Raw genomic sequence first — 17,374 nt, forward strand, 5'->3', positions numbered from 1 at the left:
AATTACAGCACCTTCCACACAGGCTAGATGGGCTGAATTGGCCTCCCCTTACCTGCAGTGTTAATTTCTTATAGCAGTTCTCCAAGTGTCAGGATTGCCTGTTCAGTAAGAAGCTACTGGACATAATGAAGGCTGGATAGAGAGCAGGTCATTCCAGTTCTGACCCTTCTTGCTCATCTGGTTGCAAGAACCTTAATGTTCCAGTGAGGAGCTGTATCAGCATGTGCCGACTGCAGAGGAACAAATACAAGTTACTTCCACCCTGAAAAGGAGAGAGAATCAATCTGGCTCTGTCCCCTGCTCCCCTGTGCTTTATATCCCTGCTACCTTCCTCTCTCTCCTTCACAGACTTATGTCCCTGTCACCTGAAAAAACCCTGAATTTGTTTTATATGCTTTTCAGTGTGGAATTAACCTTCACTTGTTCCTCTATAACATAGATCCATCTTTTTTAAAGCACCCTTAGGAGTCACGATCGACAACATGTCTGAGGAGATGGTTTCACAATCCTCTGTATAAAGAAGTGTCTGCTTTGAATGATTCTAAAATTCGTTTTGTTTTGGGCAGATGATCTTCAATTCTCCTGAGCTAATTTTCTGCTCAGGAGTGTCTTTCTGGACCAGAAATATATTTTTTGTACCACAGTAACCAAACTGAACACCAAATTTGTTGTAACAAATGCCTGACTTCCCTTTGTTTAAATTCTCTTCTTAATGAAGGACTTTATTGGCCCTTGGTCCCAAAAGTCCTAGATATGCAGCACTACACCTGTCTGGAGGGTGCAGCTGTGGGTAGTTAATCCCACTAACCCATTTTATCATCTTATAGACCGAGCCAGCCTGCTGTCTGGCTCAGGTGCATCTCAAAGGCTTACTGCACACTGTGGCACCAGCCCAGTTTTAAACCAGAGTTCAGGAGAAGATCAGCCTCTAACCTTGCCCACTTCCACTCCACTCTGTGTAGATATCCTTCTCCTGGAGCCTCGCTGTACGTTCTCTCACCGAAGCGTGCCTGACAGCCTCACTCCACACTTAACACTGCTGCCTGACGCTTCTGTGGGTCCCTGATGTCGGAGCCCGAGCAGCAGACAGGCTGGGAGAACAGAACATGTGCAAGAGCTCCTCGATCTCTGCCTCTACACGCGCTTCTTTGCCATCACTAACGCAACCAAGGAATTCATCAGGACAAACGAGTGAGAACTCAGATTGGCCAAATCGAGCTCCAAGTTCAAATCTAATGGAGGTCCCGCTCCCCCTCAACACACTCCTGTCCCCCGGGGCTCCGCGTTCAGGGTTCGGTGAGGAAGCAGTCCCGCTCCCCCTCGACACACCCCTGTCCCCCGGGGCTCAGTGTTCAGGGTCCGGCGCGGAGGCAGCCCCGCTCCCCCTCGACACACTCCTGTCCCCCGGGGCTCCGCGTTCAGGGTCTGGCGAGGAAGCAGTCCCGCTCCCCCTCGACACTCCTGTCCCCCGGGCTCAGTGTTCAGGGTCTGGCGAGGAAGCAGTCCCGCTCCCCCTCGAGACACTCCCGTCCCCCAGGGCTCCGCGTTCAGGGTCTGGCGAGGAAGCAGTCCCGCTCCCCCTCGACACACTCCTGTCCCCTGGGGCTCCGTGTTCAGGGTCCGGCATGGAGGCAGTCCCGCTCCCCCTTGACACACTCCTGTCCCCCGGGGCTCAGTGTTCAGGGTCCGGCGAGGAGGCAGCCCCACTCCCCCACGACACTCCTGTCCCCCGGGGCTCAGTGTTCAGGGTCTGGCGAGGAAGCAGTCCCGCTCCCCCTTGACACTCCTGTCCCCCGGGCTCAGTGTTCAGGGTCTGGCGAGGAAGCAGTCCCGCTCCCCCTCGACACACTCCCGTCCCCCAGGGCTCCGCGTTCAGGGTCTGGCGAGGAAGCAGTCCCGCTCCCCCTCAACACACTCCTGTCCCCTGGGGCTCCGTGTTCAGGGTCCGGCGCGGAGGCAGCCCCGCTCCCCCTCGACACTCCTGTCCCCCGGGGCTCAGTGTTCAGGGTCCGGCGCGGAGGCTGTCCCGCTCCCCCTTGACACACTCCTGTCCCCCGGGGCTCAGTGTTCAGGGTCCGGCGAGGAGGCAGCACCACTCCCCCTCGACACTCCTTTCCCCCGGGGCTCAGTGTTCAGGGTCTGGCGAGGAAGCAGTCCCGCTCCCCCTCGACACTCCTGTCCCCCGGGGCTCAGTGTTCAGGGTCTGGCGAGGAAGCAGCCCCACTCCCCCTCGACACTCCTGTCCCCCGGGGCTCCGCGTTCAGGGTTTTGAAGTGAAGGCTGGACGCACTGTGTTGATGTGAAGAACTCACTCCAGTTCTGGAGAGACCTGGATGTTCATTACTTGTATTACTACTCCACCACAAGCACGACCCTTTACATCACGTTACATTACTCCCTGACCAGTGGAGGGGAAGAGTTTATTTGATTCTAACACATTAAAGTTGGTGGCAGGTCAAGTTCTTCTAAGGACATACATAGTACATATAAAATGTGGGCACAGAGAACCTGGCCCAGAAGCCCAGCGGTGACAGATCTGATCTTCTCTCTCCAGAAGACCTGAGTCCTGTGAAGCAGATGGAGGAGCGAAGGACCTTGAGGCCCAGGTGAGAGCTCCGCTCCTCCATCAGCCCTGCTCATGTCCTCAGGAGCCCGCGGATCCAGGAAGCCTGTCTAGGGAACCGGGACCGCGGGCAGGAGAAGGCCTCCAGGGGGAGCTGGCGCTGATACTCGCAGCCTGCTGCACCAGGGCTCTGGGCTCAGTAGATCAGGGAATAGTAGATCAGAGCGCAGACAGCCAGCAGAGCCACCGACAGCAGCATGTTCTTCCTGTTCTCTGCCCGCAGCACCGCCAGCTCCTGATCTGAGGACAGACACAGACACAGGGCCCTTATACTGAGGACAGACACAGACACAGGGCCCTTATACTGAGGACACCCACAGATACAGAGCCCTTTTATACTGAGGACACCCACAGATACAGAGCCCTTTTATACTGAGGACACCCACAGACACAGGGCCCTTATACTGAGGACACCCACAGATACAGAGCCCTTTTATACTGAGGACACCCACAGACACAGGGCCCTTATACTGAGGATACCCACAGACACAGGGCCCTTATACTGAGGACACCCACAGACACAGGCCCCTTATACTGAGGACACCCACAGACACAGGGCCCTTATACCGAGGACACCCACAGACACAGGCCCCTTATACTGAGGACAGACACAGAGCCCTTTTATACCGAGGACACCCACAGACACAGGGCCCTTATACTGAGGATACCCACAGACACAGGCCCCTTATACTGAGGACACCCACAGACACAGAGCCCTTATACTGAGGACACCCACAGACACAGGCCCCTTATACTGAGGACAGACACAGAGCCCTTTTATACCGAGGACACCCACAGACACAGGGCCCTTATACCGAGGACACCCACAGACACACGGCCCTTATACTGAGGACCCACACAGACACACGGCCCTTATACTGAGGACAGACACAGAGGCCTTTTATACCAAGGACACCCACAGACACAGGGCCCTTATACTGAGGACCCACATAGACACACGGCCCTTATACTGAGGACACCCACAGACACAGGGCCCTTATACTGAGGACACCCACAGATACAGGGCCTTTATACTGACACCCATTTCAATTTTTATATGAAAAATCTTGAGTTTTAGCATTATGAAATAAGCAGCAGCGCCACAATACTGACAACACAATGAGAGATGAAAACACGGCAATGCCTCACCGTATTTCGAAAGCCTGCCATTCAGAATGGTCATCTCTTCCTCCAGCGCCTGTCTGAAAAGAGAGAGGCGTGACCAAGCGATTCAGAGCAGCTTATCTGCCTGTCCGTGTGCTGAGCTGAAGGTTAGGCTGCTGTCAGCTGCAGATGCTGCCCTGTACTCCAGCTCTCAGTGTATGTGCAGAGACAGGCAGGGTTTCAAGTCCCTCTTTCCTTCATCAGTGTAATACTAATAAATAACACTGCCCCATCTTCACTCGCCTGCACCTACATAGACCTGTGGCTGTACTGTAAGGAGGACTGCTGGAGAGAGTGGTAACCACACTCCCAGAACTATAAAATAACACGCAGATCAGTTAGCCATTACCTGTCAAAAACAGTTTAGATGGGCCAGATGACCTCCTCTCATTTGTAACCATATGTTCATGAATTGCGAGTCCCATCCTTGCCCACTAAGACAGCGCATCCCGCCCGAGGCAGGTTGAGAGAGAGTTTCACCATCCTGTGTTGGCGTCTCACCTGTCCTGCTCACAGAGGTCCTCGCGGCGGCGCCGGTACTCCGCCCTGTCCAGACTGTCCCGGCAGAGGGCACGACGCTCCTCCACACGGTCGATCTGTGAAAGAGGGCGGGACCTGAGGGGCTGCAGCTGTCTGTCCTCACAGACCACGGGCAGCAGGAGATAATTAATAACTATTCCTTACACTTCTATAGCACTTTTCTGGACACGCCACTCAAAGCGCTTTACAGGTAATGGGGACTCCCCTCCACCACCACCGTGTACAGCCCCACCTGGATGATGCGACGGCAGCCATAGTGCGCCAGAACTCTCACCACACATCAGTGATCAGTGGGGAGGAGAACAGAGGGATGAAGCCAATTCATAGATGGGGATTATTAGGAGGCCATGATTGGTAAAGGCCAATGGGAAATTTGGCCAGGACTCCCTTACTCTCTTCGAGAAACGCCTTGGGATTTTTAATAACTACAGAGAGCCAGGACCTGGGTTTAAGTCTCATCCGAAGGACGGCACCTGTTTACAGTATAGTGTCCCCGTCACTAAACTGGGGCATCAGGACCCACATGGACCACAGGGTGAGCGCCCCCTGTTGGCCCCACTAACACCTCTTCCAGCAGCAACCTTAGCTTCCCCAGGAGTCTCCCATCCAGGTACTGACCAGGCTCACACCTGCTGAGCTTTAAGGGGTTGCCAGTTGTGAGTTGCAGGGTGATATGGCCGCTGGCAGTATTTCAAACATTAATGCTCTTGGCTGTATAATTAACTAACTACTTATTCACTAATATTCTCTGTTCAACAAAAGGGATTTGTAATAATATTTCTAAATGTATCATTTTTTGTTTATGCAAGTCATTACTTGAGAACTACATAATAGCAAGTCAAATTTGTGTTAATGTTTAGTATTTTAGTTAGCATCTTTCATGGCATAAACAAATTGAATTAACCTCTATTGCTCCTTAGGGAATTTGTCTTTATGAGCATGTCAAGAGCTCATAAACATATATAGGACAATAATACAATACAAAAAAGGTACAATACCATAATACAAAATGACTTTCAACATCGCTCAATCAGAACTCTTTATCAGATTAGGTAGTAAAGAGTCTAAAAACAATAATTATAAGTTTCCATGATCACCTGAAGACTCAGGTCAGAGCAAATCTGATTCCTGACCAGAGAACCAGCCCTGACTCCATCAGCAGTCACACTGAGGTGAGCCAGTCAGCACGACCTCCTGAAGACTCAGGTCAGAGTGACTCTGATTCCTGACTGGAGAACCAGCCCTGACTCCATCAGCAGTCACTCTGAGGTGAGCCAGTCAACATGACCTCCTGAAGACTCAGGTCAGAGCCACTCTGATTCCTGACTGGAGAACCAGCCCTGACTCCATCAGCAGTCACACTGAGGAGAGCCAGTCAACACGACCTCCTGAGGACTTAGGTCAGAGCCACTCTGATTCCTGACTGGAGAACCAGCCCTGACTCCATCAGCAGTCACACTGAGGAGAGCCAGTCAACACGACCTCCTGAAGACTCAGGTCAGAGCCACTCTGATTCCTGACTGGAGAACCAGTCCTGACTCCATCAGCAGTCACACTGAGGAGAGCCAATCAACACGACCTCCTGAAGACTCAGAGTGACCCCCAGATTCCTGACCGAAGAACCAGCACTGATCCAATTACTTCAGTCCTGTCATCACATTACATCTGTTGGTTATCATCATCTAACCTAAGAGCAGGTAGTGCTTGATTACTCTCAGGTTTTGTGAAAACATCAGTTTTGATGTCACGAAAGAATCTGACCTACTGGTAACATAGGTCAGTGACGCGTCTGTGGCGTGATGGCTTAAGCCTGTGCCTTATATGTCTGAGGTCTGTGGGTCAAGCCCTGCTGTCGCCATAAGTCTGGGCGGAGCGGTGGCTCTGTGGGCTAAGGATCTGCGCCTGTGGCTGGAAGGTTGCTGGTTCAAATCCCGCAGCCGGCAGAGGAATCCTACTCGGAGCAACAATTAGCAGACATTCCACTGGGGGGCGACCTTGTCTTTCCAATACACTGCCGATCACAGTCTAAAGCTTTGCTTACTGCCTTGAGTTAAACTGCTCAGATAAACACGGATCTGAAGCTAAGTTGTTACTGTTATGAAGAGACTTTTCGCTGTACCGGACACTGGCCCTGTCGCCTCCTGCAAACAGGCACAGTGCGGCCGCACCGGATCTCCTCAGCTGACTCAGGACTGACCGCAGCGAAGCAACACTTCCGGATTCACACCGCAACATAGATACACCAGGTGTTGCATTGCTATATGCAAGGCAGACATCTACGGACACGCGGTTCGCATTAAATACATCTGAGAAAGGAGTACATACACACACTGCTTGCCTATCCTTGCTCCGACTTTCACCTCGTCTTCTCCGCTGGTGCTGTGACCATGTGGCTACAGCAGAAACACTAATAACGCGCTAATAAAGTTGTAAGGCTAAAGTCTTTGAGTAAACCGCCTTCCCCCGAATCAGAATCCAGTGCTGACTGACCTCTGTGGCAATGCTGACTTTTTCCTGTTTCCTTTTCGCCATGCTATCCGCAGTAGGCTCCCCGCACTGGTGTGTAAATAAAGACACGTAGAGAGCGGAGCACTCCCACCTCCCAGAATGCCGTGTGTGCGCAGCCATGTTGGTGAGGGTCTAAATATGAAGAACATGATTGCGGAGCGATTACAGAGAATGCTACTTTATGTAAAGACTGAAGAGATTCTTTTCCTTCAGCCTCTTTGTATAAAACATTTGTGTTTACTCTTCTCTAGAATTTATTCCTCAGCGTCAATATCGTTCTGATGTGGTGATAAAAATTGTAGGCAATACTGTAAATGAGACCTTGATAGTGCAGTTGTATATAATTTGAACACAAGACCTCTTCAGTTATAGTAGTTCAGGTGGGTAGCTGCGTCAGCATGCGTAGGCTGCAAAGGAACAAGTAATAGGTTTATTCCATGCTGAAAAAAAGAAGAAAGAGAACACAACGTTTCGGCCGTGGAGCCTTCTTCAGGTGTGAGAGAAGGCTCACGGGTGGTGAGGTGTGAAGAAGGCTCCACGGCCGAAACGTTGTGTTTTCTTTCTTCTTTTTTTCAGCATGGAATAAGCCTATTACTTGTTCCCATACATATATATATATATGTCATTGCCGAGCTCCAGGCTAGCAGAGCTCCAGACACAACAGGCAAGTCCTAGTTCTCTCCCCTCTGTGTGAGAGGGCTGCTTCAGTTGCCTCTGACTGCTTCTTGTGCCTGGACACGTCGATGGCTGAGCACTGTAATCTCTCTCACGCAGTGCCTCAATCCGGTGATATTTCTAGTGAGGGCCTAGTGCTGTCTAGTGCAGCTAAGTTAAAGGCCATTCCGAGAAGTGGAAAAAACCTGCGGAAAAAAGCAAGATCAATATCAGCCTGTCAGAGATCGAGGCCCTTGGCAGGAAGTAAGGCAAGACCACTGGAGAGCGCATGGATCAGTACCGAGCCTGACGTCTCCCGAGACACTCCTGCTCCAGTCAGTCACAGGGGGCCATGGGAGAGAGGGACAGACGATTAATGAATGAATGTTCACTCCGTGTAAGAAATCACGATGTGTTGTTTAATGCGTTGTAACTGCAGCATGCTTTTTTCCTTCTAAGACTCTTGTTTTTAATATTGTGAGTTTTTTGACATTCCTAAGCAGGAATGGTGCTAACAAAACAAACTTGTCTTGTCCTGAATATAAAATGTAGTGAATATAGTTATATAAATCTTATTCTTGTGTCCGCTGTTGCAACCTGCTGCCCCTAATTTGCACAGAGTCTTGGAAGCTGGTCTATATTTGGCACGGTGGCTGTGGTGGGGACTGCCCCCTGCCAGAAACACTCCAGAACGAGAGAGCAGCTGTGAGCGACAGAGGAACTGACACTCCGCGCCCATGTTCTGACAGCCATACCCACAGCTGGATCGCTGACCTGCTCGCATTTCACAGCTCCTGAGTTGGAAAATCCCCCTGAGAATAAGGTGCCGAGTTCAGCGGTGGTTGTTCATCTCGTACCCTTTGCCCCCTTAGCTTTGGGGTCCATCTGCACCCTGGACAAGCTGGGGTCTCCCGCCTCCTCCCCTATTCAAGCCATAAAAACCTTGTAAGATAAGAAACAGAAGAGAGAGGTAAGGGTCTGACTGATATGTCATTGATTGGACCACAATTACTTAATTATAACAATAAAATAAAAAGTCTTGTTGTCATCGCTCACCAGTAAAGATATGAACCGTCATTTCTCACCCCATATAAGACATAAAGCTTGGATGTCTGGGCTTTCAGCTCTGGCCACAACACTTACAGCATTCTTTTCCATTTCTTCATGCAGTGGCATTTCTTTTGAGTTATTTTTTGAGCCAATTGCTTTTCCAATGTCCTGATCCATAGTATTCTCTTCCCCTCTGATGATCCTCAGTCCACAGTGAAAGAACAGGATCTCGCCCTGCCCAACACACCTCCCACAGCTCGTCCTGAGTCATGTGAAGCAACAGGAGTATAGACTGTTTCAGAACCAGCAGAAAAATGATCGGTACTGGTGGGCTTTGTCAGTGCTGGTGGACCTGATTGGTACTAGTGGATCAGGATGATACTGGTGGGCCTGGTCTGTACTGGTGATCAAGGTTGGTACTGTCAGACCTGGTCAGTACTGGTGGGCCTGGACTCTACAGATGGGACTAGTTGATACTGGTAGGTCTGGTTGGTACAGATAGACCTGTTCAGTACTAGTGGGCCTGGTCAGTTATGATGAGCATGATTGGTACTAGTGGGCCTGGTCATTACTGTTGGGCTTGGTCGATACTGGGACAAGTGGCCTCCAAGGAAGATCAGGTTGCTGTTCTAAGGGGTCTTGTTGGACCAGTAGGTGGCACTCTTCCATCTGGAGCAGAATTTCCAGTCTAGTGCCCCAGTATGGAGACCAGGGACTGTTATGCTGGAGGTCTTTGAAATGAGAGTTAAACCAATGTATTTACTGTGTGTGATAATTTAGGATCCCAGGGCTGATCATAAGAGCAGTAAAAGAAGGTTGTTAACCCCTGTACCTTGGCTGAACCCCACTCTTGCCTTGTGCAATCTGACCTCACTAAACTCCCCCCTTAATTAACCTAGTGAAACAGTTTCACAGTATTCACAGTGAACACTGGACAGTTCCCAATAGAGTGTCAACATTACTACCTTAACTCCACATTGCCTGGGCATGCTCGTATTGTTCTTTTACTAATGAGGTGTCTACATTACCACCTTAACTCCACACTGCCTGGGCATGTCCTATTGTTCTATTACTGACTAATGGGGTTGTCTACATTACCACCTTAACTCCACACTGCCTGGGCATGCTCCTATTGTTCTATTACTGACTAATGGGGTTGTCTACATTACCACCTTAACTCCACACTGCCTGGGCATGTTCTATTGTTCTATTACTGACAAATGGGGTTGTCTATATTACCACCTTAGCTCTACATGACCTGGGCATATGCATATTTTTTTGTTATTGCTGAGGTGTCTACATTACTGCCTTAACTCCACACTACCAGGGCATGCTCAAATTATTCTGTTATTAATACCTTAATGCAGCTTTATTATCATGTTATTTTATGGTAGTTTTTGGAATGTGTGTCCTAACCCTTATTGCACATCCTTTTAAATATTGTGTTTCACCCTGGATAAGGGAGTTTGCTAAGAAAATAAAAACTTTATTAGCCATTTAATTGAATTTTGCTTCCGGAGCAAAGACACAATTTGATTATATATTGAGATGGATTAGACATTAGTTATCAAATGAGCAAGACTAGCTGAATTGCTTCCTTTCTCTTGAAACATTTCGTGTCAATTGGCCCTTTTGTTCTGTATTACAAGATTAAAAACACCAATTTCCTTTATTTACAGCCGGTTCTATTGATATACTGTATACCTCCAGACCAGAGGGAAGCACTGTAACTTGTAGAATTAGATGAGTGAACCCATCGATGCAGCCATATGGACCCATAGGATGAACGCATACAGTATGCCAGCAGCCGCATCCCCCTGCAGCTCACAACTGGCAGCCCACTGAAGCTCAGCAGGTGGGAGCCTGGTCAGTACCTGGATGGGAGACCACCTGGGAAACTAAGGTTGCTGCTGGAGGAGGTGTTAGTGGGGCTAGTAGGGGGTGCTCACCTGCAATCTGTGTGGGTCCTAGTGCCCCAGTATAGTGATGTGGGCACTATACTGTAAAAAGGTGCCGTCCTTCTGATGAGATGTCAAACTGAGGTCCTGACTCTCTGTGGTCATTAAAAATCCCAGGGTGTTTCTGATAAAGAGTAAGGGTATTACCCTGACTTCCTGGTCAAATGTCCCATTGGCCTTTACCAGTCTTGACCTCCTAATAACCCCCTTCTATGAACTGGCTCAGCGGGAGTGTACTGATGCATTATGGCAGGTGGGGCTGCACACTGGTGGTGGTGAAGGAGAGTCCCCATTACCACTTTGAGTGGAGTGTCCAGAAAAGTGTTATGTAAGTATAAGGAATTATTATTATTGTAGCGCTTTCAGGTTTACATGGTATGCACCCTCACCACTCCCACCTCAGGTTGGCCCTCCACCGCTGGGGACTCAAACCCAGGCCTCCAGCGTCGAGTGAAGGGAGATCTCCCGTCAGCCCAACGGCTGAGGTCCCTGCTATTCACAGGGAAGGGCGGTGACGTCACCACGCTGGCAAGCCGGCTCGCACAACCTGTAATGTCGGCCGTATGCATTACAATATTATGGATGACAGCTCTCTTTCACAGCATGATAGCCCCTAGTCCTGCTAGCTAAGAGGCTTCAGGTTGACTATCCTGGTACTCCCCTTGTCTGATTAAAATGTGAATTTAGCAGTGTGTGATAGCAGGTTTCTGTAATAAGTCTTTGATTCAGTTCCCCATGTGGAAAATCAGTGAATTGTAACCTGGTGGAAGATTGCGAAACCCCGGGTGGGAGGGTCTGTCTGTGCTCCCGGGGGGCTGAGCTGTTTTAAATAAGCAGTGTATCAGTCCTGCTGTCCCATCGCAGCTCCAGAGCCTCAGCAGTCCTGTCAGACGCCATGGTCTTCAGCACAGCTCTCCTCACAGCCCTGCTGCTCACTCTCCCTGGTAAGAGCTAGCTCTACACTCAATCTTACATTTATAATCTCACAGCAAGCAATTGACTGCTAGTTACTGAACTCCAACTGTGTTGAATATAAATCTACAGAGGCATGAACTGTGACTCCTGGTTAGCTACCTGGGCATTATCCAACATTTTACTCATTTTACAAAGACTCTTCAGCGTCCCTGGTTTTTCTTCAGAAGGCCAGTAGGTCATTCATTTGCCTCTTGTTGTGACATTTACTGACAGGGTAATGGGAAAGGTTTGTGAGTTTGTGATGTATGTTTTATGAATTAAAACCACTTCTGTTCCCTCACAGGCTCACAGGGACTCGTGATGACCCAGCAGAAATCTCTGTCTGTGTCTCCCGGAGCTTCGGCTAAAATATCCTGTGCTATTGATAGTCACAAGAGCTGGGTTATTACCTGGTACCAGCAGAAGTCCGGCAGTGCTCCTCGGTTCCTTCTGTATGACTCAACCCGAGGGTCTGGAACGCCAGAGAGATTTACTGCTTCTGAAGAGTCCTCTGGCAAAATGGAATATCTGAACATCGCCAGCGTTCAGCAGGAGGACGAGGCCACCTACTACTGTGCCTGCCATGGCTGTCCCTCATCCTACCACAGTGTGACATCGGTGAGACACGGCCGTACAAAAACTGACTGCAGCAGGGTGGTGAAATGGGGAAGACTACACAGCCTACAGAGACTGACTGCAGTACAATGGAGAAACACACAGCCTGCAGAAAGTGACTGCAGTAGTACAATGAAGAGAAGACAGAGCCTTTGCTGAGACTGTACTGGTCCTACCTCAGGCCTTCAAAGGATGAAGGCCTTCCAGATCCTAGTAATAAGAATTCCGCAACAGCCAGCTCCTGCACTGCGGATATTGTCACAGGATTGGGGATTGCTGTGAACTGATCAGATTGGGTGAGTGATATTTATTATTGCTTCTGTTGTTGTTAATATTAACACTCTTTAACATTAACAACCTGACGAATATGTACTGTACACTCATGAGCACTAATCTTAAACACAATCAGGATTTACAACATGGGTGTGTTAGGAGCATCAGCAGCATACTCAAAGCCTGCTGTGGTGTACTGTACTATCATAACACTCACTGTTATTTATACAGCATAGTTAGGGTGAGGAGAAACCTATCTTATCATCTAGCAATTTACAGACTGATTGCAGTCTTCACAAATCTGTGGTCACAGCAGCTCAAGGTCAAGAGTCAATATGAAGTGATGTAGTAGATAATCCAAAACCATTACATTGACCAACCCTCTCCATCTTTAAAATACATTGTACAACTTACACTGCTATCAGAGTCTTACTTACGATGACAACTCGAAAAAACTTTAATTAACAAGGGAGGGCGTTTACTAGCAGGTACAATAATGTGAGTGATATCACCCAGGATATGAACCCAAATCTGTCGATCTTGGGCCCAAAACCTTACCTCTACTTCACACTGCTAATCGACTCATTGTCAGCTGATCAGTAAAGTCACCGGACCACCAGAACCTCAGAATCAGAACCTGTTCCTGGGTCTGTTGCTTTTAGTCAATGCCATAGTCACTGGTCATGAAATCTGTCTCTGGGAGGTGGGAGGTTGTTGGAGCACCTGTTCATGGAGAGAACATGCAGAGAACATGCAGACTCCACACACACAGGACCTCAAAGCTGGAATACAGCCTGGGAGCTGTGGGGCAGGAGACTCTAGTAGTGAAATCCCAAGACCACAAAGAGAACATGCAGACTCCACACAGACAGGGGCACCGAGTGTGTTTCTGTTTGAAGGACAATGCACGATTTCTAAGAATTTACAACAGCGGTGTATAAATGTACTGTATATTGTTACAGCTAAAGGTGACTAGGAAGTGTCTATTGGAGTATAGATAAGTGTAAACAGCTGGCAGCATAAACATTTCCAGCCTCAAAGCAAAGAGGATGTTTGTTGAGATGTAGCAGGGTTCAGAGTCTGTGATCAAAGCAATCAGTTTACTTTGGGTTACCTTAGTTAATTAAGTTCTGGGTAAATGATTAAGTGTCAGTTAACAGTCCAGAGAGACACCATATAAGATCAGATCAAGACAGAGAAAATTGAATTGAATTGAATTGAAAGGGAAGAATAGGCCACAAGAGAGAGAGGAGACAGGAGGAACATAACAGAACATAGAGCATGTGCCTGGCAAGAGGTACTTGTTCCAGATTACCAGGGAATATCCGATTGGAGCCAAGTATTTGAACCTAGCTCAGAGAGCTTTTTATTCTTTAGTTTTTAGGGAACTTGGATTTCCTGAGTGCAGAATTGGTTAAAATGGCCTCTCCCGCTGAGTGGGTGCATTTTTAGAAAAGAGGGAGATAGGTTACCATTTGTTTTGTGCAGAGAAGAGCAACCAGATACATTCTGGGGTTAAAGGACTGTCCCGAACTTTTTCAGTCTCAGACTCTTTAAAGAGAAGACTACAAGGGCACCTGATACAAGTACAGTAAAGTCAACCCAGTGCTCTTCTTCAGAATGAGCAGAGAAACCAGAGGACACAAGTGCAAGCTGCAGAGGGGTGGATTGACACTGGAAAAGGCTTGTGAGGGTCTGGAGCAAGCGACCCATTTGTTGTGAGCAAGTGTTGGTAACACGAAGAGAGATGGTATCTGGGGTCTGAATCTGCCTATGCCCAGTGTATGCATTGTGCTGAGAGCTCATGAAAGACAGGTGCAGCCTGATCTGTGTCTGAGGGTTTTTGTACGGCTCTGTGTCACTGTGGGGGTGACAGTCTTTGGAGGAGGAACGAGGCTTGATGTTGGTGAGTGAGCGTGCCCAGTGCTTGAGCCTGATCTCCACAGGAGTGCCAGAAACAGAGACAAAATCTGTCCCTGAGCAATTTACAAGATTTTCTGCTTTTCGACGGCCAGTGTTAGAGTAGGTCATGACTCTAAAGTAGATGAAGACTCTAAACACACTTTGCAGAGAGGCGTTTCACCTTTGTACTGTTCTAAGTCTGGATGTTCCCTTTCTGTTTTCTTTCTCCAAAAACCACACACATTCAGTTATTCAGCATTCAGCAGGGCTGTTGAGGGTCCCACAATCTGAACCCAAGACAATAGAAAACCGACAGTTTTATTTGTTCCATTTTTATATTTAAAATTTACTCTGAAGAGGTGGTTCTAGCTTTTGATCGGACACCAGATATTAGTAGTTTAGACCGGTTAGCCCTGAAATTAAGCTGTTTTTCTCACTGTATGGGAATGTCTATCCACACTAGGAAAGGAGAGTTTGTTTGTAATCGTCATTTGGAACCCACCTCAAAACCTTAACCTTACTATGACTAGGAAATGCAATTCGATTGATGTTTGTGTCTCGTATCGAAGCCCTGTCGCTGGCGCTGGAGAGCCCTCCTGCTGTGGCCGATCTTTAATCCACAGGACAGTGACAGCCAATGGCCAGAGGCATCAGGGTGACTGTTCGGTCTTCTGACGAGACCTGAAACAGTCTGCTTGTGTCTCATACCATTTCCAGCGCCACCACATGGAAAACAGCCCGTAGTCAATGCTTATGTGTATTCTTGAGATGTTGAAAGAAGTTCGATGCAGCACATAAACTGTATAATTTATAAAATATAACATATAATGTCTATTATATAGTACATAATATAAATATATTCCAAGTCTATTTCCCCTTTTAATACACACACGGGACAGTTTTCTGCCAGGTAGTTCACACATGAAATGGCACTCGGTCTCTCAAGAGCTTCACATCAATATTCATGTCTAATTAATGTGGAAGCTGTGCTCATTGTCCGCTATCCTTTGTGATTTTAGGTGAGATCTCAGGTTTTTGAGACCACTCTTAGTACTGAAAGAATGATGTGTACATTGAGAAGCCATGATATTAATGAGTAATAAAAATGAAAAATAAACGTGATGAATATTTTTGGTAAGGTGAGAATTGTCTGGCTAAACATTTTACCTGTATAAACCTTTTTTGTACTTCATTGTGATTCTGTTTTCAGTGACTTTTTTATTACAAAATGAAATTACGTGCAAACCAGCTGTTGGCTGTTGGGAGTAGTGCCAATCAGAAAGCCCTTCGTCGCTGTTTGACTGCTGTAGGTTTACAAAGCAAATAATAATGGTGGTGAGGATGAAGATGATGATAAGCATGATGACGAAGCGTATGGTTTCTTCCTCCAGGTGGCCACTCTTCCAGCCCCCCCACACTGACCCTGATGCCCCCCTCCCAGCGGGAGCTGTCTGAGCATGGCAGTGCCACCCTGGTGTGCCTGGCGCAGGGCTTCTACCCTGACTCGGTCAGCGTGTCCTGGGCGGAGGATGGCCAGGCGCGCAGCGGCTCCGCGGTCCAGACCAGTGCGGCCCAGCGCCAGCCTGACGGCACCTTCTCTCTCACCAGCCTCATGTCACTGACCGCTGCCCAGTGGAGCTCGGGGCACTCCTTCTCCTGCCAGCTGAGCCACCCAGCACTGAGCTCCCCGCTGACCAGGAGCGTGAGCCTAGCAGAGTGCAACCAGGGTTAGAGAAAATAACTGTCCTGGCCTTCGCTCTGTCCACCCTACTGACCGCTATCCCTGACCCTAACACTGCTGCTGAAAATAACTGTCCTGGCCTTCGCTCTGTCCACCCTACTGACCGCTATCCCTGACCCTAACACTGCTGCTGAAAATAACTGTCCTGGCCTTCGCTCTGTCCACCCTACTGACCGCTATCCCTGACCCTCATCCCCATCCCCATACTGTTTCTAACAATGACCCTTAATCCTCAAACACTTGGCTGTTGACTAGCAGCCTGAGCACAGCAGTGATCTAAGACTAGAGGACATCGCACTGCATATTGACACCTACACTGCAGCATACCACACAACACAGCCTGCCTACTGGTGTCAGTACTGCCACTGACCTCAATACTGGCCCTGTTACTGACTCCCTTCCCTCCCGTGACCCTGACAATATCCCTGACAGTGCTGCTGCTGACACCCAGGCCCACTGTTAATGCGTAACAGCGATCTTTAACCCCAAAAGAAAAGATCTTTGTCTTCAGCTAAAGTGGACTCAGCAGCCGTCAGCGGGGCCCCAGGCCTGTGAGCAGTGCTGACAGCTACGTGCAGCTGATGCTGTGCTCTCCAATGTGCCTGTATGTGTTCATGTGTATGTCTGACCGCTGACCCCTGCTGTCTTATTGACCCTGTGCATGCTCCTGCTCTGCTGACTGTCTCTCTGGGGTTGTCCTCTGCCTCCTCGCTCCGGCCAGCTCCTAGTTGTGACTCCGTCCCTGCACCCGGCTCTGACTGCGTCTGTACCTAATAAAGCATTGAGAAAGTCTCATTCCGATGTGTTTTTATTGTGAACGCTGAGTACAGAAAAGAAAACGCTCAGGTGTCCAAGGGCTCGAAGCCACAGCTCTGCCTCAGGCGTTGTGTGTCGTTGTGAGTGAAGCCCTGAACCTCCCTGGGTTTCATCCTTCATGTTTCTGCCTGCGACCCTGCAGCAGCCCAGCTGGCACTTTAGTCCCAGCGAGGCGTTGTTACCGGAGTGAGATACAGGACAGACAGCCTTGTAACATCCTCAGTCTGGCACAGGGCATTCTCTCCCATGAGAATTACCCAGTTTGCAAAAGCAAGATGAAACCACTGAAGGATTACTTTCCAAGCAACTTCACGCAGCTCTGTGCAGCTCATACATGACAGCTTCAGTGACCCAGAAACCGTGTCTGGTGTGAACAAGACCTGTGTCTTTACAGAAAAATAACTGCTCTGAATTGTGGGTGGAGCACACCCAGCCTGCAGGCTGTTAGAGCACTAGAGGAGATCCAGGACCTGGATTTTAATGAAGGGGCATGTTGATTATCAGTGCTCTGTATTTTTAAACAATATTCCTTTAACCAATGATCAGCTACGCAGTCCCTAGTGGCAACACACTGAG

General features: G+C 48.8%; 2 protein-coding genes across 2 annotated transcripts; one reads left to right on the top strand and one right to left on the bottom strand.

The window, feature by feature from the left end:
- Nucleotides 1-2,328: 2,328 nt before the first annotated feature.
- ccdc167 (coiled-coil domain containing 167) lies at nt 2,329-6,904 on the bottom strand. Its single transcript, XM_088933487.1, has 4 exons — nt 6,818-6,904; nt 4,289-4,383; nt 3,773-3,825; nt 2,329-2,863 (listed from the first exon to the last, which is right to left on the bottom strand). Exons 1-4 carry the CDS (start codon nt 6,857-6,859, stop codon nt 2,760-2,762), a joined length of 294 nt encoding a protein of 97 aa, XP_088789613.1. The 5' UTR covers nt 6,860-6,904; the 3' UTR covers nt 2,329-2,759.
- Nucleotides 6,905-11,392: 4,488 nt separating this feature from the next.
- LOC148839806 (immunoglobulin lambda-1 light chain-like) lies at nt 11,393-16,774 on the top strand. The gene is made up of 4 exons (XM_088936205.1): nt 11,393-11,441; nt 11,756-12,082; nt 14,216-14,245; nt 15,633-16,774. The coding sequence occupies exons 1-4, from the start codon at nt 11,393-11,395 to the stop codon at nt 15,971-15,973; spliced, it is 747 nt and encodes a 248-aa protein (XP_088792331.1). The 3' UTR covers nt 15,974-16,774.
- Nucleotides 16,775-17,374: the final 600 nt, after the last annotated feature.

The sequence above is a fragment of the Atractosteus spatula genome, chromosome 2 (assembly GCF_055471065.1).
Source record: "Atractosteus spatula isolate fAtrSpa1 chromosome 2, fAtrSpa1.hap1, whole genome shotgun sequence".
In the NCBI taxonomy this organism is placed as follows: Eukaryota; Metazoa; Chordata; class Actinopteri; order Semionotiformes; family Lepisosteidae; genus Atractosteus; species Atractosteus spatula.